The following is a 22,695-nucleotide window of genomic DNA, read 5'->3' on the forward strand; positions in this document are numbered from 1 at the left end:
GAGCTGGGGGAGATGGAGTGAATGTGGGGGTGCAGATATCTCCCCCCCAATAAAGTGCCTGAATCCCCCAGCTGCTATCGGGGGCAGGAGGAGTGACTACATTTGGAGCAGGTGAGACACTGGGCTGGAAGGTGAGGCAGAAAGCAGAGTGGCAGCTTCTCAGACAGGTGCGTTAGCCAAGAGCCCACCAGGGCCCAGAGCGTTCCCATCCCAGCACCGGGCATCAGCAGCAATAGGACGACGTTGCAGCAAGGAAGCAAAGGAAGAATCCTCAGGGTAAAGCCAGCTGCTGGGCGTGGAGGGACAGACACCAGCCCTCGCGGAGTCATTTCCACTTCACTTCCCTTCCTTCTCAGACCATTCCTTGTAGCTGCTTTCGTAGTTACGGGCCCTGCAGAGACAGGAAGTGACATATGGATCAGAATGAGAGATGGGAGGGACTATCCACAGCTAGATGGACCCGCTGCCTCTGGAGTGGAAGAGACAAACCCAGCCCTGTGACTGCTCATGGGCCAGAAACCCAAGTGGGACCAGAACATCAGAGGCGGAGCTGTGCCCAGAACTTTGAGAAATAACCTGTCCCCAGCACAGGGTCATACGGATGAATTTGAAGGGTCCCTGAGGAACCAAGGTAGCTGTGGGAACATTCCCTATGGGGTTAGAGCATAAGAACATAAGAACGGCCGTACCGGGTCAGACCAAAAGTCCATCTAGCCCAGTATCCGGTCTACCGACAGTGGCCAATGCCAGGTGCCCCAGAGGGAGTGAACCAACAGGCAATGATCAAGTGATCTCTCTCCTGCCATCCATCTCCATCCTCTGACAAATAGAGGCTAGGGACACCATTCCTTACCCATCCTGGCTAATAGCCATTAATGGACTTAACCACCATGAATTTATCCAGTTCTCTTCTAAACACTGTTATAGTCCTAGCCTTCACAACCTCCTCAGGTAAGGAGTTCCACAAGTTGACTGTGCGCTGCGTGAAGAAGAACTTCCTTTTATTTGTTTTAAACCTGCTGCCTATTAATTTCATTTGGTGACCCCTAGTTCTTGTATTATGGGAATAAGTAAATAACTTTTCCTTATCCACTTTCTCCACATCACTCATGATTTTATATACCTCTATCATATCCCCCCTTAGTCTCCTCTTTTCCAAGCTGAAGAGTCCTTGCCTCTTTAATGTCTCCTCATATGGGACCCGTTCCAAACCCCTAATCATTTTAGTTGCCCTTTTCTGAACCTTTTCTAGTGCCAGTATATCTTTTTTGAGATGAGGAGACCACATCTGTACGCAGTATTCGAGATGTGGGCGTACCATCGATTTATATAAGGGCAATAATATATTCTCAGTCTTATTCTCTATCCCCTTTTTAATGATCCCTAACATCCTGTTTGCTTTTTTGACCGCCTCTGCACACTGCGCGGACATCTTCAGAGAACTATCCACGATGACTCCAAGATCTTTTTCCTGACTTGTTGTAGCTAAATTAGCCCCCATCATATTGTATGTATAGTTGGGGTTATTTTTTCCAATGTGCATTACTTTACATTTATCCACATTAAATTTCATTTGCCATTTTGTTGCCCAATCACTTAGTTTTGTGAGATCTTTTTGAAGTTCATCACAGTCTGCTTTGGTCTTAACTATCTTGAGCAGTTTAGTATCATCTGCAAACTTTGCCACCTCACTGTTTACCCCTTTCTCCAGATCATTTATAAATAAGTTGAATAGGATTGGTCCGAGGACTGACCCTTGGGGAACACCACTAGTTACCCCTCTCCATTCTGAGAATTTACCATTAATTCCTACCCTTTGTTCCCGGTCTTTTAACCAGTTCTCAATCCATGAAAGGACCTTCCCTTTTATTCCTTGACAACTTAATTTACGTAAGAGCCTTTGGTGAGGGACCTGTCAAAGGCTTTCTGGAAATCTAAGTACACTATGTCCACTGGACCCCCCCTTGTCCACATGTTTATTGACCCCTTCAAAGAACTCTAATAGATTAGTAAGACACGATTTCCCTTTACAGAAACCATGTTGACTATTGCTCAACAGTTAGCTAGGAATTACTCTGTCCTCTCTCTCAGTAGCTAACCAAGACTTTGTCTCTGTGGCCTTGGTGAGAATCTGGAGTACCACCATCCCCTCCAGTGGGTTTACTCCAGAATACACCAGTATAAGCAAGATCGGTGCTGAGGGATATCTGAGCCCTCTCCTTCTCCACCCGACCCACTGATTTCTCTATTAATAACCCTATACGTGAGAGCTTAGGGGGGCGCTCAGAAGGGCTGGAGTCCATAGGACCCAGGGCATTTTAAGCACCTACACCCCTTGCCTCCAAACCCACAGAGCCCATGGTACGTTCACAATCTCCCTGAGGGTCTAGTGCCCCATGGTACAAGAGCCCAAGGTGGAGGGGCAGGCTCACTTGGCGTAGCCAAGGGTTATGGCGATCTTTGTGGCCTGAGCCGCTCTCCTGCCCCTCTGGCAGTAGAAGATCAAGTTCTCGTCATCCATCCGTGGCTTGTCCATGCCATATTTCATCTTAAACGTCTCAGGGTCCATCTTCAGGGCTTCCTCGACTTCTGCCGCTGGGTGGGGGAAAGAGAGAGAGATGATCGCAATCAGCAGTGTTGGTGTATCACATCTCCACTAGATGGGGATGTGACACTAGCTAATGGAGTTACTCCTTTAGCTCAAGTGGTAAAGGTCTGTATCTTGATGCTGAAGTTGCAGAGTTAAACCCTGATGATGATGATTGTGGGCGACTGCTACACTGCTCCATAAATACAGGCGATGATGCTCTTATGTTTATGCATACAAGTCCCACGTTCTTTATAAAGGGACACAAGCTACCACTTTTCCCACTCCTGAAATGCAGCACCTTCTGTGGTGGAACACAGCAAATGAGCAAGACACGGAAACTCTGCACGTCCATTTAGAACAGGAAGTGAAGTAGAATCCTGCATCCATTTAAAACCACCAAGGTAGTTTAAGGAAGGAGAGAATTCCCCAAGCTGGAATTTGGCCAGGGTTACACCCTATTAGGAGTGCTAGTAATAATGCAGAATTCAGGCCTGTATTTTTGCCTGAGATAGAATTTTAGATTTGTTTGCTCATTTAATTTTTGATACATTTATATTCTTACTAATATGTGTAAACAAAGGACAGACACTGTGCATGTTGCTTCTGCCTAGCCAGATACGTTTGTTAGTATAATGGGAACAGATAAGAACAGCTGAAGTGTTACTGGGTATAATGAAAGTATAATATAGGAGTGCACATGTTAACACTGCCTCAACCTCTATCTTAAGGGAAGGTCAAACAACCCGTTGGGAAGGGCAGGAGGGGATTGGGGGGAAGGTATAACACACTAAAAGCCAAAAAAGAAAAAAAAAAAAAAAGTGCACCTGTTCCTGACTGTACCACAACCTCACTCCTTACCCCTCCCATGGGATACAAAAGAGGTGGGACCAAACCCCCAGACTCATGACCCCCAAAACGGAACATGACCATCAATTGTAAGGGGGGGGGGGACCCCAAGCGTGCATTGCAGGTATAATGCTGCCTGCTAAAGTGGGGAGAGAACGGAACACTGGGGAACAAGGCTCTGCAGTGTCAAAGTTATTGACATGCTGCCTTAAAACCAACCCCAATAAACATCACATTGCCTGCACTTCGGACTTCTGGTCTTCTGCTTTCTGTCTGTGGGACAAGAACCAGGGGAGGGGGTGAAGGGAAAGCCCTCTACACACCCATCTGCTTGTGCACACGTAGGGTCTTCATTGATCCAGCTTTGGTCTCATGTCACTTCCCCAGCACACTGGAGAGCAGGGAAGAAAGAGCGCCCCCTGCTGAGTTACTAATTCCACTTTCTCCAGGGCTCTAGTGCTATGTATCAGGAACGATGGGCCTGGAGTCCTTGCAGCTGACCTGGGGCTGGCTGGCTCAGCCCTCAGGCAGGCTAATGAGCCCAGCTGGGCTGTGGCAGAGTCGCCTGATTGGCTCTTCCATTGGCTGCAAGGAGACTACGGAGCTGCATTTAAACTCAGCGGCAGGTCGCTGACTCCTCCATGCTTCTGCCCGCAGCTGCGATCACTCCTGTGCCCGCCTTGTTTCCAGTCCTGCTCCAGCCCTGCTCAGTTCCTGACTCCAGCTTTGACCCTTGGCTCTGACCGCTCGGCCTGACCGCTCATGCCCTGGTCTGTGACACTACATGTTGCCCTCTGCAGTGGGGGGGACGCTCCCTCTAAGTGCAATCGAAGCCCTGGTTGCTGGCACCCACAGCAAACCCTCACCTGGAATATTGACCGAGTTGGCGATATGGCCGTTCGCCACCTCCTCTGGCAACCGCACGTCGATAATCCGAGCATTCCCGCTGTCGACCAGCGCTTTCATGTCCTTGTGGGAAATGATGTTTCCTTTGTGGAAAGCAGAAACCAGCAGTCACTTCTTCCGCTCCCCCAGCAAGCCTTCGCCCCCAGCAACCAGGGGCAAACCCCTCTGCTCCCCCAATCACAGGGACGGAGAGTCGGGGGGTCATCCACAGGCTGCAGCAGATCAGCCCTTGCAGCCCCTCACATGGTCTAGTCTCCTCCCCGTGTGAGATGATTCCTAGCTACACTGAGGCCCTGTACACTGCTCTCAGTGAGAAACTGAACTTTACACCACCAGGGCCAGTGCCGTATAAAAGGGCCTTTGTCATATCTGTCAGAATTCTGATTTACACAATCTCTTGGGCAAAACTGGAATTACATTAAACCCAACCAACTTAAGTTTAAGTATTTTGGGAGTTCAGGGATTGTACGGCACTTCTCTTGGAGGATGGCCTTGACTAACACAATTTCTGGACGATATTAGAAACTTCAGGGGATGTTTTGGGACAATACATGGGAAGTGGATTTCCCAGGAAATACTTGGAGGCTGAAGGAAATGCAAACGACCCACCTCCATCTATCCTTTAGAACAGTGATTCCCAAACTTTAACAACCTGTGAACCCCTTTCACTAAAATGTCAAGTTTTGCGAACCCCCTCCTAAAAATGAATATTTCCAGGAATTTTCTCCTTTACCTGAGTATAAATTATAAAAGCAGTGATCTTGGAAATATAAAATTTGTTTTTATGGCATGCTTATTACACACTATTTATTATTTATCATTACAGCATGTTTATTACATTATGAAAACAGCAACACTCTTTCAAGATCTCACTTTCATAGCTTGTATCACTTTGAATAAGCCTGTTATAAGACAAGGCTCCTATGTTTCATCAAGGAGCATCAGATGTGAAACAGCAGGAAGGTACTGTATTTAAGAAGCCAACTCAAAGAGTTCCTCCTACACAAGCATTCAGGTCTTCAGCAGTCCAGGCAAACAACGCATGTTACAACAAAGCTTAAACTTGTTCTTCATAATAATTTTAAAAACAATACTAGCTGCCTATTTAATTTAAAAAAACAGCAAAAAATATCCACCTCCCTTTCCATTTCTTATAAGGAGTCTTGAAGTTTAAATCTCCTCAGTGTGATAGATATGCTTGCTTTATCTACTTAGGTCTTGGAAGTCCAGGGGCTCCGGGCTACTGGCCCTGTGCTGCTCGGGATCCCTGGGGACAGCTCTGCCTGCCATTAGGGTATTCCCCCCCCCCCCGAGAACCCCCTGTAACATTTCGCGAACCCCCAGGGGTTCACAAACCCCAGTTTGGGAACCACTGCTTTAGAAGCTGCACTTGGAGCAGAGATCGTGTTGTCTGGTGGATTATCTGTTCAAGGTCACTTCAAAGAACCCAACTGGATAAAGGAGTGACTCTCAGTGTTCTCTTCTGAACAGAGAGTGGGATGAACTTGACACCGCAGGGAAACCTCTGGGCGGGGCTGGGAAGGGCTGCTCCTACCAAAGCCTACATTGGAGGGGGTGATCTCTGGTAAGCTTATTAGCAGGCGTTTAGGTTTTTTAATTGTTTTTTCATATGTTTTCTCTGCAACACTTTTGCCTCAAAAATTAATAGGCTCATGTAGGAAGAACTGCAGTGCCTAATTAGCGCCAGGGCTTGCCCGGGCTGAGCCCCGGCATCTCCGGGCCTGGCAGTTCAGAGCCCCGGCATCTCCGGGCTTGCCTCATGAGTTATGAAAGTAAAAAAAAAAAATTGCTTGAGCCAACTTCCCCTTTGCCAGGTGGGTGTTCGACCTGCCCCCTGCCCTGGCCCCGGCCCACCCCTACACCACCCTCACCCCACCCCCTTCCCCAAAGTCCCCGCCCCCATTCCACCCCCTTCCCCCAAGTCCCCACCCTGCCTTTTCTCCGCCTCCTCCCCGCTCCGCCCCCTCCCTCCCGGAAAGTCCAAAGCACCGCCAAACAGCTGTTAGGTAGCAGGAAGCGCTGGGAGGTAGGCAGAGGAGTGGGGACACAGTGCACTCAGGGGAGGAGGAGGCGAGGAGAGCTTGGCTGCCAGTGGGTGCTAACCACCCGCTAGTTTTTCACCATGGATGCTCCAGCCCCAGAGCACCCACGGAGTCAGCGCCTATGAGCCCTGGCATTTCATTACAAATTAAGCACTGAAGAACCATGCGGTAACTTATAATTGTAGCAATTCCACTGTTATTAGTCTCTGAGGGGAAAGCCAGCAGGCCTGCTTGGGCAGACTAACCCAACACAGGGAAGGCAGGGAGCTGCAGCAGCCTGGAGAGACCCCAGCCAGCAAGGAGAGAGACCCATGTCTCCACCCTAGAGAGATGACAACCGGGGGAGCTGCAAGTCAGACCGGGTACCCTTGCTGGGCCAGTGAGGTGCAGGTGCCCTGAACTGACACAAGAATCAGGCCCCTTGTCTTTAGTAGGAGTCACTCATGGGCAAAATCCGGCCCCTATAAGGCAACAGCAGAGCCGGGTTATTCCTTTAACCATTGATTTTCCAGACACAGGATTCATTTGCTCCTGACATGCTGGAGCAGGGTTCAGGCTGTGCAAGACACCGGGGGGGAGGGGGGGGGGGGCCAAATTCTGCTCTCGTTCACACACTGTAAACTCTGACTGCTGCGGGCTGTATTCAAGGGCACACAGAGAGAGAGAGAGAGAAAGAGACCTGGATACAGAGCATGGAAGTGAATTTTCCCCACAGCTGGCCCTGGACCTGTAGACACGGCCGAGTCCAGTACTGAGGCTTATTGGGGGGAGATCTCCCAGCATTGCTCTAGCACCTGCAGCTTTGTCTAGACGAGGGGGAAAGGTTTAAAAAAGGCACGGGGGTAGCTCAGCCGATTTGAAACCCCACCCAGTGTGGATGTAGCTTACCACCTCCACAGTCACATCAGCAGGTCGTGCTGTAGTGTAGCCCTTGTCTAGCCAAGGGGCTCTGTCTACACACAAGAGTTGTCCCAGTTTAACGATGTCAGTACAGGAAAGGGAATAAGTCACCCCAGTCTGAGGCACCCTCACACCAGTATAACTGCATCCACAACTGGGATTGTGCCAGAATGACTATCTGTAAAAATAAAAATCACATCCCCACTCCCGCACCGCCTCACAGCAGAGTTATACCAGGACGGATGCTGTGTAGATAGGAAAAAAACCCACTGTTTTCCCTATTGAGTTTAACCCCAACTGAAAACCCCATTTGGCACCAATGTAGACAGTCTAAAGCCTTCAGCTCAGTTTGAATAGGTCGAGTTACAGTCTCAGCTTTAACTCAACCAGTTCAGCATCTAGGGTCATGGGAGGGGCTGAGTGCAAGAGGAAGAGGGCAGCTCCAGGGAACGGGGGCTGACGGCACGGTAGCTTTTCAGAGGAGGGGAGGGTTGGAATGCTTGTCATCGGAACTGGGCCCAGCAAACACACCTATCCCCAACTTCAGTCACTCCCAATCCCAGGGTGCACTAGGCTAGGGCAGGAGCCTCCTCCGGGTCTGTACCGAGGCCCAGCTCCGGAGGTCACATAGGAGGCAGGATACGCCAAAAACCACTTGTCGGCTCTCAGGAGACTCCATTCTCTGCGAAGGTTGCTCTTTTAGCAGGGCAGCCCAATGGGCTTCTGGTTCCAGGCTCTCCCCAGCCCTTGCAGCAAAGCACATGCCTGTTTTCCCATCAAGACGCTTGGGCACTGTCCAATCTTTAATCTATCGCAGCCAGTACAGGGAGTAGTTGCAGGAGGCCGGGGAAGGGGCAGTAACACCACCGGCTATTGTAAGCTTGCAAGTGACTTCCAAAGAGCCCAGTGCGGACGTGCGCACGCAACCACCCACCCACACGCAGGCTCTGCAAGTCCCCATTTCCTTACTGGCGTCCAAGTGGATGGCTTCCGATTTCTGAGTGGTCCCAACGTTGTTCTGAGCCTCGCAAAAATAATCCCCCGTGTCGAAGCTGGTTACGGGCTCATTCATCTGGAGTGGGAAAGAAGGCGTGAGGGAGGCATAGACAGAGGCGTAAACTCCCCACGAGTCAAGCAGCCCCCTGCCCCGTGCATACCAGCACTCCTGTCTTGGTGTCGATCGCGTAGCAGGAGTTCCTGAATTTCTCGTTGATCTTGGGGTTGGAGGTCATAAGGACGTCGTACCTGTAGCATTGGCAGGTAGGAGGTGGAGAGCCATCTGTTTCCATGCATGTCAGCACAAGGCAAAGAGGCACATGTTACAGATGACCCTTGAACCCACCGCTGTGACCCCCTGCCCTAAACACACCCAAGACGCGGTCATCTGCATTTGTTAAATTGCGTTTAGTCTAATCCAGTCAGTCATGGGTTAATAGAGGACCGGCTAAGTGACATGAAGGCAAACAAATGGCCAGCTCATTTTAAGTGAAGTAAGTGGTAAGCAGCATCCATGTCTAGCTTGATAGTCCGTTGACTCGTGAACTAAGTCAGTGGCTGGGCCCCCTTCCATTGACAGGGCTTTCTTGGCACTGCTCCAGGGCTGATCAGTGACGTTCCAGAGCTCAGGCCAGTGTAACTGTCATTCCCCGACAACGCACCTTTAATTGCGATGGGGAAGGAGTGAAAAGCGGTTCCTTCCTGACCCATGCAGAGATCCTGTGCTGCCCTGAAGCTTGATTATACTCATGTCAGCACAACTACAAATAGGAGTGGACTTTTCTTTAAAATCCAGCCACACTATTGTCTGGATCTCCTGGGACACATTCCACAGAGAGCAGCAGTTCCTTGCGTGGGTTCTGCACCAGCTGCCCTTTAATTCAAGAGAGGATTAATGGCACTCACTGGGCTGGCTCTTCCATTGCCCTGCTCCCTGGGCAGTCATTTACACCACAATAAAATGGGTGTGGAATGCAACTAAATCAGAGCAGCTCTCAGTGTTCTGGTGCAAACGACTGTACGAAGAGCAGGGAGACAGAATCAGGTGCCCGGCGTTCAACATAAATGGCAAGTGCACATGGGGAGAAGTGTCATGACCAGAAATTAACGCTTTGACTACGAGCCCTGCTGCTGGCAGTAGCCACCCTGCTGACAGGTGAAAGGTGCGATGCTGGCCGTGTGGGTGAAACCAGTGTCCCTCCCACTTTAATGGAGCAACTTGTCGAAACAAAATGTTTGACCAAAACTGCTGCAATCCTGAAGGAAGGAAACAGAGTTTGGTCCAACACTGGGCTCCCATTCGGTGACTGATTTCGCAGCGCTGGTGAAAGGTGCTAGACTGACAGCATTTGTGAGTGAGGCTCTGGGTACGGCCACAGAACAGGCACTGTAAAAGTAGTGCAATCTTCCCCCCCTAATCTTTTGCCAGGGACCTCAGCCCAGCCATGAAGGGACCATTTCTGGGGTGAGGACAGTCTCCATTGGTTTCTGCAGACAATACACCCAAGGTTCAGATTGGTGCTGACAGTGAGTCTTCAAGGTGTGAAAAAGTGGACTGACAGCACATCTGTATGAAGGGGATCTCTGCTTAAATGCCATTCGCATGTAATGCAAGATAAGCATGGACTTGCCCACGTCAGCAGGGGGAACAGTTACAGTGTCAGACTTCCTGAGTGCGTGTTACAGAAATAACAGTGCCCCCATGTAGCTAGGATTGTTTCTTCTTTGCCACATAATGGGCTATGCATTTACCTGTGCGAGGCAGTCCTCGAGAACCAGTTGTGTTTAACGGTTCTGAAGATGCGGAGCCAACAGAACTGGAGGCTTTTGAAACCATTGGATAATCTGGGCATTAGGCTTTCCCCAGGGCCCCCCTTCGAACCTGGCTAGCCTGACTGGATTACAGGATACTTGCCACTGCCCAAAGCAGCCTTATTCCATGGCTCTATTCCAGCAGGACTGACGCTGCTCTCAGGAAGGCCCTAAAGCTCCATTCATGCGCCGCTCTGGCCCTGCAGGTCCGTGGTCAGGGGACATGGGTGAGAATTTCAGAGAACCAGGTTTAGACGATTGAGGCTTCCCTACAGTCTAAGTCCAATGTGGAAAGAGTCTTGTTTCAGTGACCTCAGGCTAGTTTGCTATCCACTGATGATGCCGTGGTGTGCGGAGAGCAACATTGTTCAAATAAGCCATTGGACTCTTAGTAGGGAAAAATAATACCCTCCTTGCGGCAGGAGTCAGTGGGGAGGTTCCCCGGTCTGTGCCACGCAGGTTAGAAGTTCATAGTGCTTCCTTCGAATCTTAAACTCTATGAAAACACACTCCTTGCCCACAGTTAGCAACATGCCCCCAGGGGCCCCCTCTCTCCGAGACTAGAAGGCCTGGAACTTTAGCCATGGCAACCGGTCCCAAGTTGTAATTACAGAAAGGCAATAGTACCTTGGACGATGAGGTCAACTTCTGACTTATTTAGTCGGCCAATGCCCCCGCTCCCAGTCCAGAGGACCTCGCAGATGTACTTCCCCATGTCCTTCCGAGTCACCGAAGTGAAACGAATCCCCGTGGCTGTGAACTGAGCACGGTCTTTGTAGGGGTCTGCAGAGAAAGGGGAGACAGTGAGAAGCTGAGAGCACTTGGAGGTGGAGGAATCCAAGTGAGAGCCAGAACAGGCTGCTGGTGTGGAGAAGGGGGGGAAGGGCAGCCCCAAGAACCAGCCTCAGAGCAGAGAGCACGGTAAGGAGAAGAGCTGATTAAATGGGATTCAGTTCAAATACAACAAGAGGTCTCCCCATTGCAAAAGGAAGCTACATGCCCCTATGTCCAATAGCCAAGCCAGCCCAATCACAGCTGGCCGGGGGATGGAGGGGTTTGTTGCAGGGTTTAAGGAATGGGTTCTGTTATGCTGTGCTGCTGGCAGATATGAACTAGTTAGTAAGGAGGTTATTCCACCCCATTTCTTTCCTCGTAGCTTTTCCCACGAGTGCTCAGTGCTTTTAAGAAATGAGTTAGCAGTGGGAAAGCTGATTCCAGGCAAAGCAATCTAGAACGCTGTGTGTGGTTACACCAGTCACATTAAAAGACTGTTCTCAAACTGTTCAGCTGATATGGCTGAGCGACAAAGGGGTCTGCAGAAGGCGAGGAACCCATCTGCTAGGACAGAGGACACAAAATGGCTGGTTGGTTCTCGCCTGTCTTCGTAACACCTCAGCACATCTGTACACCACAGCTCAGCCATGGTAGCATCAGTGCATGCTGGGATTCCTGAAACACCTACCCCAGAGGGTCCAGCTCTGTTACTAGGAGAAGGCGCTTCTGGCTAATTTCCAGATGTGAAGCACTGCATTGTGGGAAAGTAGCTGAATCGGGGTAACTGCTGCCAATGCCTGTGGCTTCCTGCCCATATTGAGAAGTTACGGACTGAACTGGTTCAGAAGGACCCAAGCTAAAGACCTCACTTCGGATCAGGGTGGATAAAAATCAATGATTAAAAAAAAGTCTCATTTAAATTGGATACAGAATTATTTTCAAAAATAAACCTATTTAAAAATAAATTTGAAATTATTACAACCTGTATTAAGGCCAAACTTACTATAGTCTATTAAAATAATTTAAATTAAATTTTTTTTAAAAAGGAACAGTATGTTCACTGCTGAAGTTTTAATGAAAGTCTGAACTGGTGGAAGTCACTGGCTAAGGTCTTGAAACCAGAGTTTACTGACATGCTGAACCAGCTTTGGACTGCACATGCAGAAGAAGCTACTGCTGAGAGAATTTTTTTCCCTATTTTCAGTTTATTAACTAATTCATCTGAATGAGTCGTTCATTCATTAAACCGATTGGGAGCTGAAAAAGCAGAAAAGCTTGTTTTCTTCTTGCAGACTATGAATAAAAAGTAGATGTAAGAGAATGAGATCTACTAGCTCTAAAATCTTGCCATGGTGACCAGAAACAATCAGTTCAATTCACTAAAGTTATACTTTGTTTAATAAATTAGTTTTAAATGCTAAACATACTGTCAAACTTTTCTTATTTATCCAGTGCACGTAAGGTGGTTTTATTTAACTGCTTAAAAAACGTTTAAATGCTGAGTTTGTGCCTTTTTATTTGAATTCCGATCTCCAGAGTTTGACACAAATCAATCACAATAAAAGTTAAATCAAGTAAATAAGAAATGCATAATTCCCCATTTTCAAACAATAAAAAATGTAAACTTTAAGAATTTGAAGAACTGTATGTTAAGCTATATAATTGCTTAACTAAATGTGGATCCACCTGCTTAGCAAAGAGCACCAGCAAACTTGGGGTAAAGCTATATTTAGTTGCAATTGAACACATTTTAATGAATATCAATTACTAAAAATCAATGCTTCTTTAGGAAAATAACCGGGGGTGGAGGAAGCCTCCCAATTCAATGGGTGAACTATACTAAGCTACTGAGGGGGCACCAACCACCTGCAGCAGCACCCCAGCACTAAAACCTTAATCCCGGCCCTGGTGTGGTGGAGCAGGCTGGAGAGTGAGTCTGCCCCCCACACATCCCCACAGCTAGGGTTGTCAACTTTCTAATAGCAGAAAACCGAACACCCCTGCCCCACCCCTACTCCAACGCCCTGCCCGGCTCACTCCATTCCCCCTCCCTCCCTCTCCCCCACCCTTGCAGGGGGTTGGGGTGCAGGAGGGGGTACGGGCAGGGATGAGGGCTTTGGGGCACTGGAAGGGGCTCCAGGCTGGGTCAGGGGGGTGGGATGCAGAAGGGGTGAGGGCTCCAGGATGGGATGGCATCCGGAAATGCCAGCCTGTCGGATCCGCAACATGCTCCGCAGCCGGAGACCCCCACTACCTCTCCTTCGATGGGGTCGCCTTCGATTTCCAAGGCACCTGCACCTACATCCTGGCCAAGACCTGCACCAACACCGGGAACCTGACATTCTTTGCCGTGAAGGTGGAGAATGTGCCCTGGGGCAATGGGAAGATGTCTGTCACCAAGCTGGTGTCCTTGGAGGTCTACGGGCTCACGCTCACCCTGCTGCAGAACAGGATGGGGCTTGTCATGGTAAGTCCTGCTCAAGATGTTCCCAGGGGGCTGAACCCTGCAATGGGGCAGCCCCACTGATGTGGCAATGCAAGGAGCACTTGTCTCCTGGGTCACTCATTAGGAGCGCGCAGGCAGGAGGGGTCAGACACTCAGGTTCTGATCCTGACCTTATTGGCACCAGGGCCAATCCAGAGGCATCCCGCTGAAGAAAGCAGAATCGCTCTGGATTTTCTCTGGGACAAGTGAGATCGGAATCCTGCCCTCAGCTCATTGCGCTCAGTGGATGATTGCAGAGTAAGCCCAGGGAACTGATATCAGAATCAGGCCCTGATGCCATTACACTGGAAGAGGTGACCCTGGATTTACCTTGGGGTCAGTGAAATCAGAAGTGACCATAACATAATTGAGTTCAGTGGAGTCACTACAGATTTGCCCAGGTGTCACTGAGACCCTATCTTGTGCCCATAACCCACCCCTACAGCATCCACTCCCCCGACTCACAGGGAATGCTCCGTCTCTTCCATGTGGACGGGGCGTCTCACAACCTCCCTGTGGTCGTGACCGATGGGCAGCTCCAAGCATATCAGCATGGTGGAAACGTGCTGGTGCAAACAGACTTCGGCCTCACTGTGAGCTATGACCTGGTTTACCACGCCAGAGTCACCATCCCAGGGAACTACCAGGGCCAGACGTGCGGCCTGTGCGGGAACCACAACGGGCGTTGGGACGACGAGTTCCTGCTCCCCGATGGAAGGGCGGCCCCTAACGTGGCAGCGTTCAGTTCTGCCCGGAAAGTCCCGATCCCGGGGGTGGCCTGTGAGGATGGATGCACCAGGAACAGCTGTCTGGTCTGCAAGGAGATGAAGAAGGACTTCTTCAAACAGCGCAAATACTGCGGGTTGCTCACGGTGCCCGATGGCCCCTTCGCCACCTGCCACAGCACAGTCAGCCCCACTGTGTATTTCAACAGCTGTCTGTATGATCTGTGCCTGGGCAATGGGGACTCCCAGGTCCTGTGCCAGAGCATCCACAGCTACGTGACAGCCTGCCAGGAGTTCCGGGTCACCGTCCAGCCCTGGAGGAGCACCTCCTTCTGCAGTAAGTGCCGTGATGCTGGTGTAGCACAAGGGCCTGTCCCACTCGCTCCCCTCCCTCTGCAGGTATCTAGGTATCTCATTCCAGGCCGCTGGGCTTCTTGAGAGACTCCTTTGGGTGGGAACCAACAACTTCATGTTCCGTTATAAAGGTGACCTGATCCTCTCGTCCCTGTTAGATTCTCCTCTCCTTCATGTCTGTCCCTCTAAGGTGTGGGGTGAGATCTCTCCAGCCATCAATTACTTCTCTCTCTGCTTTAGCTCTGAGCTGCCCGGCCAACAGTCACTACAAGCTGTGCGCCGACCTCTGCACCACCACCTGTGCCAGGATCACCGATGCCAGGAAGTGCCCAGACACCGGCGCCGAAGGCTGCCAGTGCGATGATGGCTTCCTCTTTGATGGCCAGGGCTGCGTGCCTCTGCAGATCTGAGGGTGCTTCAAAAAGGGGATATATTACAAGGTACTGCCCCCTGCTGGGGTATTAAATCCTATCCGTTCGCTTCCTCCATGCCCTGCTCTCATCAGCCATGTTGGATCAGACCGTTGTCACTTGCCAATGGCAATACATGAATCTCTGTAGAAAGGCGAAAGGCACTAATGGTGCAAGGCTTGTTCCATGAACCGTGTCCCTGCAAGGGCAGTGGAGTCTAGGGGTTGGAGCAGGGAGCTGGGAGTCAGGACTCTTCGGTTCTCTCCCCAGCCCTGGGAAGGCAGTCATGCTGTTATACTTAGAAAATGAAAACCAGCAGGATCTTATTCAGGGAATAAGGCAATAGTAGGGGATGTAACATTACAGTAGTTGTGGGGGACCATCCGGAAAATATGTCATACCAATGGTAAGCTGTTATCTGTCTCTCTGCAGTGGCAATTCTTAACATATCCCTGTTTGTATTCATAATATGGATGGTTCGGTTTCCCACATTCCCTTTTGTTTGTTCTAGGAACTGTGTTACCTCTTTACCTTTTAATAGGTGATTGGTGAATTCCTGCCATTCAATATCAAGATTGACAGAGAATTCAGCTAAATCAGTGCTCACAGTAAGATGAGATTTTTCTGGCTGTGGTAGATAGTAAGTGTGATTATTAACTAACATGGCCCCCTCCCCACAGGAGCTGCACCCCAATGGCTCTAACCGACATGGCTTCCCCCCCCCCCGCAAGAGTTGCTCACTAACAGCTCCAACCAACACAGCCCCGTCTCCCACAGGAGCCGCTCCCTAATGGCTCTAACCAGCGTGGCCCCCTCCCCCACAGGAGCCGCTCGATAACGGCTCCAACCGACGCAGCCCCCTCCCCCACAGGAGCTGCTCCCTAACGGCTCCAATGGACGCAGCTCCCTCCCCCACAGGGGCCGCTCCCTAATGGCTCTAACCAATGCAGCCCCCTCTCCCTCAGGAGCTGTTCCCTAATGGCTCCAGCTGACACAGGCCCAGCATTGCCAGTCTTGTGTTTTTTTCACAAGTGCCGGGGTTTTGCCGGGGGGCTGGGGCTTGTCTGGTGATGGCGCGAGAAGCTCCAGGCCCCTGGTGAAGTCCAGCCCCGCTGGGAGCCAGCAAAGTCGCTCCTCTCCGCTCACCGCTCTGATTGGGGGAGCAAAGAGTCCAGCTGCCCAGGGTGGTGCCGCTCCCTCCCTTCCCCTGTCCCATGAGCAACGGGATGGGACAGCTCCTATGCTCCTCCCCCACCCACAGCACCCACCCTGGGAAGGGGCAAATGGGGGTGAGGAGCCCCAGGAGCTGCTCCCAACCCATTGCAGGCCTCCCTGGGACGGGAGGGAGAGGGGTGAAAAATCCCAGGAGGAGCAGAGGAGAGGCTGTGGGGGGCTGAGTTGAGCAGGTGGGAGTCTGGGATTGCTGGGGCGGAGGCTGGGGCTGAACTGACGGGGGATTGATGGAGGTGGGGGCTGGGGTGCTGAACTGAGGGGAGCTGTACTGCTGGGGTGGAGAATGGGGAGCTGAACTGGGGGTGTTGGACTGATGGGGATGTGGGCTGGGGTGGGGTGGGGGGGCTGGACCGATGGAGGGTGGGCAATGGGGGGTTACTGAGGTGGCTGAACTGATGGGGGGAATGGGTGCAGAGAGAATAGAAGGGGGAACTGGGGGACAGGATTAATTACTGCACAGGGGACAGGCAAATGTGGGGGTGACAGCTCCTGCAACAGGGACCAAAATCCCCTTCCCTTAGGAGAGTGGGCAACATGAATTGTCACAGACACGCACTGAGGTGGGCGGGAGAGTTCTAACATCAAAAGACAGGCCGCAATTCACAGTGCAGTCCTTTTAAAAGAAGCTCTTTATTTCTTGGGGCCGATTTCATGAGATTTAGGGTCTGACTCACAATTTTTGATCTCTTGAGATTGGCAATACCATAGACCCCTCCCCCACAGGGGTGGCTCCCTAAAGGCTCTAACCAGAGCCGTCCCCCTCCCCCATGGTTGGCCTCACCAATTCCTAGTCTTAGTCCTTTTGAAATCCCAATGAAATAGTTTTTCTTCAGTATTTGCCAATTTGTGACAATCAAAAGGCTTTGAAGAGATGGTCCAATTTCAATGATGTTCTGATGGAAACCATGCAAATTCCAAAACCCACCTGGTTTTCTCCCAGCTTGCTGACCTGGCTCTTTGGCATCTTGCCAGCAGGATTGCCTCAGAGCCGGGTCTCCATTTCCCTTCAGAGAAAATTTTGCAATTGATTAGATTTATTCTAAATTGGGACGGAACCAATTTTCGAAATATTGAAATCCTCCACCATAAAGAATTACTTTTCTCCAGCCAGTTCTATCTAACATGATGCTATAAACTATTTCTGGCTCCGATTTGGGACCAGATTCACTGAAAATTTTGGATGGGGCCCATTGCTAATCTGAGCAGAGGTCAGAATGAAATGTAAATGACTAGTGCCGTCGATTGTGACCTTTGCCCTTTCTTTCTCACCATGAAGGTGAATAACACCAGGGCCCACTTACCCATCTCCCTCAACAATGGGGCCCTTCGGCTCTATCAGAGCGACACCTCCCTCGTCCTCCACACCAACTTCAACCTCAGAGTGTCCTACGACTGGAACAAACACCTGAGGGTCACCGTCCCTAATGACTTCTCTGAGAGCCTGTGCGGTCTGTGCAGCAATTATAATGGGGACCCTTCCGATGACTTCTGGACCCCAGCCGAGGATCAGGATCCCAGTGCCATACTCCAGGAGCAAAACTGGGAAGTGGAAGATGAGGATCAGTTTTGCTGGCACAATTGCATTGGAGGTTGCAGACCCTGTGCCCCCAGCATAGCCAGAAAGTACAAGGAGGAGGCCTCGTGCGGCCTGATAACCAAGGTCTCAGATGGGCCCTTCAGCCAGTGCCACATCAAGGTGGATCCTACAGTCTACTTGGACAACTGCATGTACGATCTGTGCCACAACGACGACTACAGGAAGGCCCTGTGTGAGGTCCTGAAGGCCTACGTGGACGCCTGCCAGCTGGAGGGGGTCAGGATTGGAGAATGGAGGCAGCTGGCCAGATGCCGTGAGTACAGATTTGAATGCCAACATTATATAAACGGGTCTGGGGGTCAGCACTCCTGCATTCTATTCTTCTCCTTAGGAGGGAGTGTGGCCTAGTGCTTTGAGCAGTGGTTGGGATATGAGGACTCTTGGTTGTACTGTACCTACAGTATCTCTGCCTGTCTGTCTATGGTATTTCTAAGGTGGCTCTCACTGTGAATATATAACATCTGCCGATGACACATGGGAGTCTGAGATAAGTTGATGCCAATTTTTAAGTCAATCATCCCTTTATGGGCCTGATCCTTTAGGGTGCCAGGCACCTCCTGCAATGTGATGAGCATCATTGACTCTTCTTGAGGTGAGTGGGATTGGAGAGCTCTCTGTGCCCCATTAGAGATGTCCCTTTCTGTCTATTTTAAATTCTGCTTTTTCATGGAGAGAACTTGCTGCTAAATCTGTGGGTCCTTCACTCTCCAGCCATGGAGTGCCCCCTGGAGAACAGCCAGTACCAGCTCTGTGGAACAGCCTGCCCAGCCACGTGTGTGGACCAGTCAGTCCCCAGCAGCTGCCAAGACCCCTGCGTGGAAAGCTGCCAGTGTAAGGATGGTTTTGTGCTGAGCCAGGGCAAATGCATCCCACAGGGCAACTGTGGGTGCCAGTTTAAAGGGTGCCCCATGCCCCCAATGAGAGCTTCTGGATCGAAGAGGCATGTGGGACATGGTGCATGTGCAATGCAGCCACTAGACAAGTCGAATGTGTGGGTGCTACATGCAAACATTCAGAGAGATGCGGGCTAGTGAATGGCGTACGGGGCTGTTACCCTTCCAGCTATGCCATCTGCTCTGTGACAAGGAATCTGTGCTATGCCACCTTTGATGGACAGAGATACGACTTCCAAGGGCACCTGACACTACCAGCTCACGGCTCTGTGCGAGAAGGCAGAGGGACTGGTGGACTTTAAAGTCTACTTCCAGGAGAACAATACCGCTCCTGTACAGATCAAGGTTTATCAGATTAACCTCAGGGTCAGCAATCAATTCCCTGGGAAAGTCCTGGTGAGTTTCTCAAATTGTCTCTAATCTCTCTAAAACATTTGTGGAAAGTCACCTGTGTGATCCAGAAAAGTTGCAGACAGCGCATGGAAGGATTTTGAAATATAGGGTGAATTGTAACCACATTCTTCTATAAACAGGGAGCCAATGGAGATATTTAAGGACTGAGGTGATGTGGTTACACTTCAGATGTGTGAGAAGGTGTCTGAATCATAGGACTGGAAAGTACCTCGAGAGGTCATTAGTCAAGTTCCATGCAATCATGGCAAGATTAAGTATTACCTAGACCATTCCTGACAGGTCGTTGTGTAACCTGCTCTTAAAAATCTCCAATGATGGATATTCCACAACCTCCCTAAGCAATTTATTCTAGTGATTAACTACCCGGACAGTTAGGAAGTTTTTCCTAACGTCCAAACTAAACCTCCCTTGCTGCAATTTAAGCCCACGGCTTTTTGTCCTATCCTCAGAGATTAAGGAGAAAATTTGTTCACCCTCCTCCTTGAAACAACCTTTTATGTACTTGAAAACTGTTATCATGTCCCCTCTCAGTCTTCTCTTCTCCAGACTAAACAAACCCATTTTTTCAATCTTTCCTCATAGGTCATGTTTTCTAGATCTTTAATCATGTTTGTTGCTCTTCTCTGGACTTTCTCCAATTTGACCACATCTTTCCTGAAATGTGGCACCCAGAACTGGACAAAATATTCCAATTGAGTCCTAATCAGTGCAGAGTAGAGCAGAAGAATTACTTCTTGTGCCTTGCTTAAAACACTCCTGCTAATAGCAACAGTGTTACACTGTTCAATCATATTTAGCTTGTAATCCATTATGACCTCCAAAACCCTTTCTGCAGTACTCCTTCCTAGGCAGTCATTTCCATCTTCTATGTGTGCAACTGATGGTTCTTTCCTAAGTGGAGCACTTTGCATTTGTTACTCCTGGGGAAATTCTCGCATAATTTTGTATTTACCCACATAAAAAACATTTTCCTAAGAAGTGCTGCAGTTCTGCCTTTTTCCCACCAGAGGCCGCTGTGATACCAGAACAGCCAGCTGCTTTATGCCTGCTGTTATAGTGCCACAGCGGCCTCTGGTGTGCAAAAGTCAGAATTGCAGCACTTCTGAGGCAAAATGTATTTTATGCGGGAAAATACTAAATTCTATGGCCAGTGATGCAGAATTCCCCCATGAGCAGCACCTTGCCCGTGGAGCCAGTTTAGGACAGAGTGGGGCACACAGGGCTGCTGGGGGGTCACAGACTGGGATTCAGAATGACTTGTAGGGAGGACAGACTGGCACATGGGCTCAGGAGCTAGTTGGGTGACAGCGTTGAGCCTGGGGAGGGGGGAGGGAGGCTGCAGAGACCCGTGGGGATGAGGGGTTTGGGGATGGGGCAGATGTGCCTGACTGAATGGGAGAGGCTTGGGGTCATCCAGAGTCTGCATGGGGGAGGCTTCCCAATACCCTAACAATCCCACCCCCCATGAAGAAAAACCTCCCACCCACACCCAACACTCTCCAGTTTCACTCCTAGGTTCCTTCTCTCTCCCTGAGGTCCTCCGTTACCCCTGACTCCCCAGGCCTTTGCCCTGCTTCTGACAGGTGCAGGAATTACAGTTCTGTATTGTAATATAAATGAATTACACAAAGTTCTGTTTCAGAGTAGCAGCCGTGTTAGTCTGTATCCGCAAAAAGAACAGGAGTACTTGTGGCACCTTAGAGACTAACAAATTTATTAGAGCATAAGCTTTCGTGGGCTACAACCCACTGCATCCGAAGAAGTGGGTTGTAGCCCACGAAAGCTTATGCTCTAATAAATTTGTTAGTCTCTAAGGTGCCACAAGTACTCCTGTTCTTTTTACAAAGTTCTGTATGAATATGCCTAGTAAGGAATCTGTCAAAAACAACTTTGCCAGAATCTTTTCTTTTTTTTCTTCTTCTTCTTTTTTTTTTTTTTTTTTTTGGTCTATACATACTGACAGATATCTTGAAATAAATTACCAAAATAATTGAAACTGGCATGATTATATTGTGTTATTTTGACAAATAAGATATGCAGAATTTTGCAGAATTTTCAAACATTGTGGGCAGAATTTTTTATTTTTTGGCGCAGAATTCCTCCGGGTGTAATTTGTCCTTATTGAATTTTATCTTATTTACTTCAGACCATTTCTCCAGTTTGTCCAGATCATTTTGAATTTTAATCCTATCCTCCAAAGCACTTTCAATCCCTCCCAATTTGGTATCGTTCACAAACTTTATAAGTGTCCTCTCTATGCCATTATGTAAATCACTGATGAAGATATTGAATAGAACTAGATCCTTGCAGCCAAAACTGATCCTTGATATGCTCTTCCAGCTTGACTGTGATCCACTGATAACTATTCTCTGGGAACAGTTTTCCAACCAGTTATGCACCCACCTTATAGTAGCTCCATCTAGGTAGTATTTTCCTAGTTTGTTTATGAGAAGGTCATGCAAGACAGTATCAAAAGCCTTACTAAATTCAAGATATACCACATCTACCTCTTCCCTCCCATCCACAAGTGTCCACACTGTCAGAGTGTGCTCTCACCCCCAATGGGGCACCTCCTTGTGGCTGCAGCTTGGAATTAGCTCTGCCTTTCTGAAGCCCCTGCCTGCGAGTGCTGACTGTATGACACTCTCTCTACCTGAACTCGATGGCTCCCTCCTGGTGGCTTGGCCCTCTGGCTAGGTCACTGTAGTTTCTCCTTTCTGGGAGGTTTGTGTACCGAGTGTCACCAACTGCCCCAGGCAGTCTTCCAATTCACTGCCCCTCTATGGTGCCACATCCCCAGTGGCTGGTAGGGGAACGTGGGCTCACCCTCATCTTTGGGTTCCAGCCCAGGGACCCTAAAACCAGCAGCTAAGGTCTACCCTGTCCCATGCCTTGTTTCTGTTTCCTTGGATTGCTTCCTATGTTGCCTCTATCAGTCTCCTTCTCTACCCTTCTCCGGCTACACCCTTCCCTCCTGGCCAAGACCCCCTCACCTCTCCCTAGCCTCAGAGAGTGACTGCAGACCTCCTCCCTGCAGCCCCCTTCTGCCCTAAGCTACCTTGCTTTATACCAACCCCACCTGTTCCTGTTCAGCTTCACTCTTTAATTAGTTCTCATTGCTCCCTGGCTCCTCCTCCAGGTGCATCTTAGGTGGTTAATTGGCCTGTCTAGCCACCTTAACCCTTTCAGGGGCAGGTGTGGGGTGAGCACTCCCTCACAGTGTCAATAGCATCCAGCAGAGGTGGGAACCTGGGGAGCTGGGGCTCAAGTAGGACAGAGAGGAGGGACCTGCAATAGCTAATGCCAGGGGAAATTCAAGTCTGGTTAGAGCTGGGATTCAGGCAAGCTGTAGGGAAGGAAGCAGGCCGGACTGGATGATTATTTGAACAGAGGTGGCTTATTATTGTAATCATGGACCAGAGTTCTGTGCTGGTGTGAGAGGTTCCACCAGAGGTGAGCAATGTTTCATATCCCATGTGTCTTGCTTTAACAGGTGAACACTTTCCTGATGAATCTTCCCTTGAACCTCATTGATTAAAAAATCACTGTGTATACGAACACAGCAGACAGAGACAGACACACACCTTGTTTGTGGGAGAGAGAGAGAGAGATGCACACTGCCCCTTTAAGTAAGCTGACCCACTCTTAAGTGCATTGTCTTTTTAAGTGGATCAGGAAGTTGAGACAGCAGCTGCTG

General features: G+C 49.7%; 1 protein-coding gene across 1 annotated transcript in view; it reads right to left on the bottom strand.

The window, feature by feature from the left end:
* Window positions 1-336: 336 nt before the first annotated feature.
* Window positions 337-22,695, bottom strand: part of LOC135892787 (junctional adhesion molecule A-like) — an 85,817-nt gene continuing 63,458 nt past the window's right edge. Inside the window, exons 4-9 of the mRNA XM_065420586.1 lie at window positions 10,741-10,896; window positions 8,463-8,584; window positions 8,275-8,377; window positions 4,303-4,425; window positions 2,433-2,595; window positions 337-391 (exon numbers count right to left, since the gene is read on the bottom strand). Of these exons, the coding sequence (XP_065276658.1) occupies window positions 337-391; window positions 2,433-2,595; window positions 4,303-4,425; window positions 8,275-8,377; window positions 8,463-8,584; window positions 10,741-10,896 (722 nt within the window). The remainder of the gene's footprint in view (window positions 392-2,432; window positions 2,596-4,302; window positions 4,426-8,274; window positions 8,378-8,462; window positions 8,585-10,740; window positions 10,897-22,695) is intronic.

This window comes from Emys orbicularis, chromosome 20 (assembly GCF_028017835.1).
Source record: "Emys orbicularis isolate rEmyOrb1 chromosome 20, rEmyOrb1.hap1, whole genome shotgun sequence".
Classification (NCBI taxonomy): Eukaryota; Metazoa; Chordata; order Testudines; family Emydidae; genus Emys; species Emys orbicularis.